The 9,741-nt window shown below is 33.7% G+C and overlaps 1 protein-coding gene across 1 annotated transcript; it reads left to right on the top strand.

Moving 5' to 3' along the window:
• The first annotated feature begins 961 nt into the window (after positions 1-961).
• On the top strand, positions 962-6,973 carry LOC128556473 (uncharacterized). Its single transcript, XM_053541738.1, has 3 exons — positions 962-1,107; positions 1,797-1,934; positions 4,025-6,973. Exons 2-3 carry the CDS (start codon positions 1,847-1,849, stop codon positions 4,828-4,830), a joined length of 894 nt encoding a protein of 297 aa, XP_053397713.1. The 5' UTR covers positions 962-1,107; positions 1,797-1,846; the 3' UTR covers positions 4,831-6,973.
• The last annotated feature ends 2,768 nt before the right edge of the window (positions 6,974-9,741 follow it).

The following is a 9,741-nucleotide window of genomic DNA, read 5'->3' as shown; positions in this document are numbered from 1 at the left end:
ATGGACATAACTTGAGAACCATTTGACCCAGAACCTGCAAACTTCATAGGATGATAGGACTTACAGAGTAGATGACCCCTATTGTTTTTGGGGTCACTTGAGCAAAGGTCAAGGTCACAGGGGCCTGAACAAGGAAAACCATTTCAGGTCAATGACTGGAGAACCACTTGACCCAGAATGTTGAAACTTCATAGGATGAATAGAGATGCAGAGTAGATGACCCCTAATTATAATGGGGGTACTTGATCAAAGGTCAAGGTCACAGGGGCCAGAACATGGAAAACTGTTTCCAATCCATTACTTGAGAACCCATAGGCCCAAAATATTTTTGGGATGATTGGACATGCTGAGTAGATGATCCCTATTGCAGCCAACCATCAGTGTCTCTTTGACTTTCGCTCCTACTGAGTTCTTGCCTGTTACTACTATGCATTAGGGGAGACATGCGCTTTTCTACAAAAGCATCTTCTAGTTGGTATGTAGCATCATGTAGTAGTCCTTTGGCAAGATTGTTCAAATTATCCCCCTGGGGTTAAAACTGGCCCTGCTCCGGGAATGGGTGGGGGTGGCACATGGTTTAAGCAAGCAATTAAACTCAGGTGAGCGATATAGGGCCATCATGGCCCTCTTGTTTTAACTCTATCCATGTGAAAAATGAAATCGAAAACTGAAATATGTCATGGAAAGGTTATTGAATTTTGTCAGCTGAAATCTATGCAAACCCTGCAGAAACATTCAGCATTGTTATACTGTATGATATTAGTGGCAGACTAACTTTTATGAATTTCTTGCTTGAGACGGTCCATGAAATTTTATCCTAATATACAAATAAAATTCCTAATCATTTTCTGTTCAAAGGTTGAAATCCATGAATTCATATCCCCATGAAATAGCTGGTTTTACCAAAACTTCGAAATTTTGTGCCCCACAAAAATGTTTTCACAGTTTATGAAATGCAGTTTCTGTCTGTTTCTCGTTATTAGACAAAAGATGAGAGATCAAAGAGTGAGCGGATTAAGGAGAAAAGAAAAGCTGCCCTTGCTGCAAGATTGGCCAAGGTCAAACAGAGAAAGAGAGAAAAACTGGGGCTGCCTGAACCCCAGGAAGGTAGGATTATAAGATATGTTAGTCAGTGTTATGTGTTCTATCACTTCTAGTTGGTTGTTTAAAAGAACAGAAAGTTGAGCATGATATTTTAAGGTTTTTATTTTACAAAGTCAAAGGGGATTTTGTACGCCTTGGCTAAATTTAGCAGGGAGGAGAAAATTGTCCTACATTCAGATTAAATTTCTCAAGTAATTTTTACACTTATCAAATTGAATAATTATACTATGTCAGGTATATATTGAGAGATATTGGCAGTCTTGGTCTTTGAACTTTTTGTATCAATAATAAGTTTTAAATTTCTTCTTTATTATATTGTTTGAATATCACAAATTTCCTATGTAGGAAAATGTCCATGATTTTTTTGCAAAAAAAGAAGTTTTTTTTCAAATTAGGAAATAGTAAGGTTATTATAAGCAGTTTGGAGGGTTTCATTTGAATTTGTTATCTAATAGTCTATGTAAGTTGAAATTTCTCATTTAAAACTGTTCCTTTTATCCATCCAGAATGAAGTTTTAATTGGTGTCTTTTTGAATATAATGAGTTTTATTAACTGATTCAAGTGCAACATTATATGCAAGGTTATCAAAGAAGACAAAGCTGTAGACACCGTCTTCAAAAAGTTTTACAAACTGTCCAGCACTTTTTAGAAATATTCATATGTTTTAATATAACTTTCCCTGTAATTGTAGAAGAGGATGGAAGCTCAGGTGAAGAGATAGGCCCAAAATTTACAGAAGAAATGAAGAAAGAGCCTGAACCACTTACCCGTGATGATTCCTGGAGAGCTACTGTACAGTCTACTAGAGACTGGGATAAAGGAAAGCATTGTAAGTTGTTGTCTTTATGATATTTAATTTCAATTAAGAAATGTGATTTTTTTCGGAGTCCATGCAAAATGAATGACAGAATAGGATCATCATGCAAATCCATGAGTGTGATTCATGTTTAATTTGCTGATCCTATTCTGTTGTTCATTTCGCATGAATCCTGAAAAAATAAATTTGTTTTTTTATATTTACATTATGTTTTCTTTCCATTTGTAAACAAGGTTTTATTGTAAACTGCACATACTTTGTTGTATCTAACATTATAATCCGCTTCCCTGTCATTCTGTTCACAAGACAGAACAACTACGATGTCATTTAAGGGATGTTCTCCTTGATTACACATGGACATTCTCAAAACAGCAGCCACGTTGTCACTTAGCAGTGTCATGGTAACTTTGCATGGTCCTTTTGCCTTTGATACAAAATAAAAGTCATGATTTTAAATAGAATGAATGGGGAGAATGTAAATATACCTGATATTTTTATTTTTATTTTTGAGAACATTGGGTCACTATTTAAAAGCCTGGTATGTACAAGGAAATATTATGTTAGTATGTTTTACTACAGTATAGAAAATATACTATAAATGCAGTGTAAAATAAATACATGTGGGTAATGATTTGATCTTGTAGTTTTACTGAAAACTTGCAGCAAGTAAGTTGTACATTTTAAAAACTGTCAAGTTGGCTTGTCAGCATATTGACCATGCATCTAAATTTAAAACAAAAACAAAAAGAAACAGACTATGACTTGCAAATGAATCTTATAATATAAATCATATTTTCAGTTCTGTTGTGTAGTAGATCAATTTACATATATGCTGAATATCAGATGTGTATGTTATTACTACAAACCTTACATTCTTTGTGTGTGAGCTTTTTAAAATGCTCAACTGTATGATTGAAATTCTGTTTCAGTATGGTTTTGCTGTTACTTTTAGATACTTTGGTATTAATTTACACAACTTCTATGCAATTAAATTCAGCTTTTTAATATAAGGTTTAATCTGGCATAAGTTGTAGGTTTTGTGAGGACTGATTTTTGTGAAATAAACAAAAAATGGAGAAAAAAAATACAAGTATAAGTGCTGGTTATAAGATAAGCATTCGCTTTATTCCTCAATCAAATTGAAAGGCAGGTGCTACCACTGCATGAATTTAGGGATTTAATACAAAATTAAATGTAATTTAAATTACATGTAAATTTTTAATGCAGTTGCATTAAAGTGAATTTAATGTAAACTAAATTTCAAAATTTACTTTCAGTTTACTTTGCATTTAATTTTTCATGGAATTCCTAAATTTCCTTTGCATTCAAATTGCTCTTAAATATTACGGTATGAAATTTCTGATTTAATTGTAAGTTTAGGAAACTAAATCTGATGATTTATTTGAATTCAGTGGATCTGTATGCAAGTAAATATTGAATGCTACTGATCGAATTTCACACAATGTCTGTATAAACAGACATATAATTTACTAAAAATTCATACAATCCCACATTTAATGAAATTTTAGGACAATAAATCTGACAATTTATATGAATTTAATGGAACTTCATGCAAGTAAATTTTGAATGTCATTTACCAATTTAAACAAAATGTCTGTATAAAAAAATTTTAATTTACCCAAATTTCATATAATCCCAAATTTAATGAAATGCTAGGGGGAAAAATCTGATGATATATTATGATTTTGAGGTTACCCCAATTACTTCCCTTATCTGGGTCAAAATTTGAAGAAATCATAGCCATTATGCCTGACATGTCCGACACACAGGTTGGAGTTTGTACATGAATCATTTTTAACAAATTTAATTTCAAGTAAATGTGAGATATAAAGTTTACTGGAATTTACGTTGAATGAAATTTACCTGCATTTGAAATATACTTAAAACAAGTTTACTTCAAATTTACTTGCAGTTAATTCGAATGATATTTTACACATGAAATCTAAGAAAATTTAATTTAGAAGTTAAGTCCACTTTTCATGCAGTGTACCCTTGTTAAAGGCTTTAGTTTAGTGAAAAAATTTGCCCTTAAAGCATATTTCATCTTATTTCATTTGTTGATATTGTAGTATATTTTCCAGTAACCATGGAGAGGTCAGAGCAGGCGTGGCTAGAGAAACAGCGGGCAGAGAGGGAGGAGGAGTTTGCCCCACCTTCTTTCTACTATGACACTCCTTCCACAAAATATAGTTCTGAAAAAGGAAATACAATCAACCAAAATAAAGCGAAAAGTCAGAGTTCATCAGGAAATATAAAACTAGGAAGTAAAATGACTTCAATGGTGGAAAAACAGTTGAGCGAGATAAGAAAGAATATTGATCAGGAAGCTTCTAAAATTTCAAACACTAGTGTGGTTTTTGAAAAAGACAAAAACACTTCAGTAGTTTACAAAGGAGAAACTGACAATTATACAACTGACTCAGCTAATACAGACAGTCTGCCACCAAGGTTCAGCAGCCCAGGTGATAATATTGTTTCACAGACATCTGGTTTAAATACATCTGTACCAGATTATAATTTTCCACTCCCTAACTTTGATACCCAGTTCTCAAATTGTCTAATTCCACCTATTAATTTTGGAGTTCCACCTCCAAATTTGAATGTCCCGCCTCCAAATTTCAGTATTCCTCCCCCAAATTATACCCTGTCTCTTGGGAATAACACTTTCTCTGGTATTAATCCCACTCAGATTCCTACATTTGCTAATGTTTCATACAGTTCTGCTTTACAAGACAACTCTGTCCCTTCAAGCACAACTGCTACAACTGTTAATTCTAACCAGATAGGTCAGCAAACTGTGAAACAAACAGAAGAGAAAGTTAGAAAAAAGTTTGTACCTAAATCTGACATAATAGACACTAGACTTATGGGCAGTGAAAATGATTAGAAATAATACCGTAGTTCTTTATATGTTCTAATGATATAATTCCTTCTTTTATAATTATATTACATAAAGACAACAGAGGAATAAGATGTTTTGGACTAAAAGATTTAATAACAGAAAAGGTAATCACATTTAAGTGGGTTTAAATTGCAAGACACAAGACACTGTGTTGCCTGTTTATAACTTTGTATTGAGGCAGTTGCAGCAAAAAAAAAGGAAAAAATTGCAGATTTACATTTCAATATTTGCTCCATGTCTTCCTATATATGGGGCAATACTTTGAATTTGTCTTGTCTTGTCTGTCTGGCGATCACAAGTTTTTCTTGGCTACACCTCCTAAATTGCTGGTTGAATTTCAACAGAACTTTGTAGGAAGGTGCAGTAACCTACTAAAGTTTTTCTTATTATGTAGGCATTCTCTTCTTGAATGATTTTTAGCTTGACTATACAAAGTATATGGAGAGCTTACCTACTATCCCCAGTGTCAGTGTCCGAGTTGGCACCTTAGTGAAAGTTTTGATGCATTATCACTTCATCTCTATTACTGTAAAAGCAGAAATTTTCGCGATGGTTTAATTTTCGCTATATTCACGAGGCCCTACATCTTGTGAAAATTAATCCTCGCATAAATATTCAACATCAGTATAATTCAAATTCAAGTATGACACCATTTTTACAATTGCATGAATATTAAACATCGCGAACATACTCAAAATTTCAAATTTGTGAAATTTTGACCCAGCAAAAATGTGCTTTTGCAGTATTATTGGATGGATTTGTTTCAAACTTAAAACAGATATTTCTCATCATCTCCCACATCATATGACTTAAGGGTCATAACTCTCACACAAATATTTTATAAATTATCCACCTTTGACTTAGAATTTCAGGCTAAAGTTTTGGTTTACTTTCACTCTGTCTCTGTTACTACTGAATGGATTTGATCCAGGCTTACGATAGTTGTTCCACATCATAACTAACATCATATGACACAAGATGCATAACTCTGGCACCAATATTTCAGGAATTATGCCCCCTACTTAGAATGTTGGGATAATTTTGATGCATTTTCACAAATATCTGCTATAACAGAAGAGATGTGATTCAAACTTAAAATAATTGTTCAACATCATCATCCACATCATATGGCACAAAGGCCATAACTCTCGCTTCAGTACTTAACAAATTATCCTCCAGGTGATTTTGACTGGATTATGGCCCTCATTGGACTTGGACATTGGTACAGTTTTCGTACAAGTCCACGTTTTGTCAGAACTGTTTGACATGTGGCTTTAAAACTTTGAACACTTGTTTATCGTCATGAACCCAATCTGAAAGCAAGAGTACCGGTACATAACTCTGTCAACTATTTTGGCTGAATAATGGCCCTTTTTGGACTTGGAAATCTGTTAAGTTTTTTGTACCAGTCCAAATTTTGTCTACCCTGTTTGTCATATGGCTTTGAAACTATTACCACTTGTTTACCATCAAAGTCTACATATGTAGGCAAGACTACATAACTAGGACAAGGACTTTGGCTCAGTTATGGCCCTTTTTGATATAGAAATTAGTTTAAGTTTTACATGTCATTCCCTATTTTGTCTAAACTGTTTGATATATTGCTTTGAAACTTTGAACACTTGCTTACCATCATGGTCACACATATAGTAAATTGGTGCTGGATTTATTTTTGTGTCCTGACTGTCTATAAATGTTTTTTATAGTGTATAGCATCATTATTGACTAAACAAATGCGCAGAATCAATTTGAACGCGCTTGCCTTGCTGTCAGCTGTATGGCATTACCTTGCCTTGCCTCAATTGCCGTGTCTAGCCTTTAATCGACGTGAGTTGTGGGTTTGACCTCTAAATGGAGTGACCCCTTGGGATCAGACACATGACTTCTGTTTCCATGCAGTTAGATCAGAATGTTTGATAGCAGGGTCCATTCTCATTTCAGTCGACAGATTTTGTCCTTTTAATGACATTTAATATGGCGAAACCCTGTCAACGAGCGGCCGAAAAACTCCACTTACATTCTATACAATAGGATTCATGTGTTAAGAATGTTTTTTTTTAAGTTGTCTATTGTATGAATATACAGTTTGGAGCTTGGTATATTTTCAAATAAAAAGTTTACTAAATAACTGGGTTTTTTTAGTCTTTATTTTGAGTTAAAAAAATAAAGTATTGTACAATCTCTGATGTTGCATTAACATTGTCACTTTTCTGGACAGCATTTCAGTTGATAGTTTAGTTAAATGCTAGGGTATGAAAGTTTCTCAATGTATTGTCATGAAACTGATTGTTTCACTATGTGTCGACTGTTAAGGTTTAATTGCATTAGATGTAAGTCTTTTTTCAGGCTACTAATATGGTCAGCAAGCTTATATAAGATATCTTTTATTTTGTGATTCAGTAAGGTGGAACACTTTACCCTAGCAATCTCTTGTAATATTTCTATAATGCAATCCCCAATGTTTTCTGATTTGCAATCTTCATTGATGTAATGATGAAGTATTACCTCACGTTTTATCATGTAGGAAGTACAGACTGCAAAGCTCATTTCATCAGGAAGCCAACTAATGCTGTCAGTGCAATGTTTCTTATAAACTTTCACCAGTTCCTTGTCATCACCATTCCCATTTATAAGATACCTTAGAATCTTGTACACCTTCACATGTTTCTTTGATAACACATTTTTCATAAAATAAATCTCTGCCTCAGTTACTGAAATGCCATTGTGTACATATAGACACTCTCCCATTGGTGTTACTACTGGTCCATAGAAATCAGGTAATTGTCCTTTGTCCACATATCCGGGCAAAGCTTTAATTCTTACAGCAGGAACAAGATCTACATCTAAGAATCTGGTTTCTCCGGATTCTTGATGATAAATAAACCTTAAAAGTCTCGCAGGACCATGTTTCTGGACATAGCCAGAGAAAATAATCTCTCTTTTACTTAGTTGACTAGCAGCAGGCTGGTATTGTAGAGATTGCTTCACCTGAAAATATTCACAGGCTGGGTGGAAACAGCTGTCAAAGACTTCATCAAGAATATATTTACAATTTGATTCTCTGATATACCGGTGTTCACAGCTGCAAAAAAACATATATGAAATCAAATTCATCTGGGAACTTGTTTCTGGTTCCTTCGTAAATACTTCCTACTTTGATAATTGTAGCTTCACAATTTTCCAACCCTCTTAGATCTTTCGTGGAGATGTTTACATGTACTTTATTTACTATCTTTTCAACAAGTGTTTCTATTCCTGTCTGAATAAAGTCAATTTCTTCCTTTTCTATCGAAAACTCACATTCACTTCTATAAACATCGTCCAAAAATAATTCAAGGTTATTTTCACTTCTTCTTTTAGAGTCAGTTTCTTCTGCAGTACCTGTTTCGTTTTGCTGAAATTCTGTTTTATCAAGAAGTAGAATTAATTCTGATTTATTTTGTTCAGAGTTTTCATTTTTGAAAACAGATACATTTTCCATCTTTAATCATTGTATTTTTTAAAGTCCATTCTGTTTAAAAACATCCCTTATTGAAAAGAAACTGCCATTCTTGTAACCATCATTATTTAATATTTAGTTTTTGTTGTCAGCTAATATACTGCACACATCATCTTTCAGTCTCTTTGTATCTGAACAATGTGTATTGGTTTATGCATTACATTATTTCTTTACATCCATACTGGTTTCAAATTTTGTTTTGTTGTGAAAACATCTAAAAAGATAAAATGAGGAAATATGCGGGAAACTGTTTACCTTATTGCGTTGTATTTTATAAGCAAAACATGCAACATTTTTAAATATTTAAAACCAAGTTTCAAGTTTATTTTGAAGTCAAGGCCCTTATGGGCATCTGACATAAACATAACAAACAATGCAACATACAACAACATGGCATATGAAACAAGATGTCATTATTGTGAACAGTGTACAAGGAGGATGATAAATTTTATTAAGGTAGTGGACCCGGAATCACAACTGGTAAACTTTAAACCCTCTAAATAATCTACAAGCCCGAGAAAAACAGCAAACACTTGGTTATTACCAATACGGTATTATACCTGTTAAACAAGAGGGACATAATGATCCTGTCTCACTCACCTGAGTAGTCAAGTTCAATGTCATGGTCACAGAGACCAAAATTTGATTAATCACATATGAATCAATGTACCAAGTTTGGTGTATGTACATATGTTACCGGGTATTTGTATTGTAATAAAAGAGTTACAGAGCAGCTCAATTTTACTGCTATTATAGTTGAACCTGTGCTAAAAGCTGCAATAAAACATGCTATTTTCTTCCAGTTAAACTATGAATTTACCTGATTTTAGAGACAACCTGTCAAAAAAGTGTTCAGACTAAGCTATGGTGATTGTCCATCGTTCATCTGTTCGTCATCTGTCCATCTTTCTTCGGAATACATCTCCTCTGAAACTACTGGTCAGAATTGCATTAAACATGATTAGTCTGTCGTGGCCCTCTTGTTACCATTTCCCAAGGCCAATCTTTACAGACAGATTTGACCGTGATCTTTATGGATAAGTTAATTTGACTGTTTTATTAAAAAAAGTACACCAATCAGCAGTAAATTGTCTCACCTATTATGTACTGTAAATTGACATACGTATTTAAAATATGACCAACATACATGTCTTAAAAGTGATGTTTGGTAAATCAGTCCTATAATAGAATCCAACTAAGGCTTTTTGTTGGGTTTAAAATCACTCCAACACAACCATAGGTCATGTGGCGACTTCTCATTTGATGGTGGAGGAAGACTTTAGGTGTCCCTTGGGCATTTTTTATGGCATAAGCAGGCAACTGGGTAGAACCACGAACATACGATAAGCAAGCTAGATGGTTTCCACAGATTAAAAGTACATGGGAATATACATTCT

Source organism: Mercenaria mercenaria, chromosome 4 (assembly GCF_021730395.1).
Source record: "Mercenaria mercenaria strain notata chromosome 4, MADL_Memer_1, whole genome shotgun sequence".
Classification (NCBI taxonomy): domain Eukaryota; kingdom Metazoa; phylum Mollusca; class Bivalvia; order Venerida; family Veneridae; genus Mercenaria; species Mercenaria mercenaria.
The sequence above is the reverse complement of the archived record's forward strand: the minus strand, read 5'-3'. Positions and strand labels throughout refer to the sequence as shown.

Coding starts and splice junctions, on each gene's coding strand:
- LOC128556473 (XM_053541738.1), top strand. CDS start 1,847: ATGAAGAAAGAGCCTGAACCACTTACCCGTGATGATTCCTGGAGAGCT. Junction 1,935..4,024: donor CTGGGATAAAGGAAAGCATT/GTAAGTTGTTGT, acceptor TATATTTTCCAG/TAACCATGGAGAGGTCAGAG.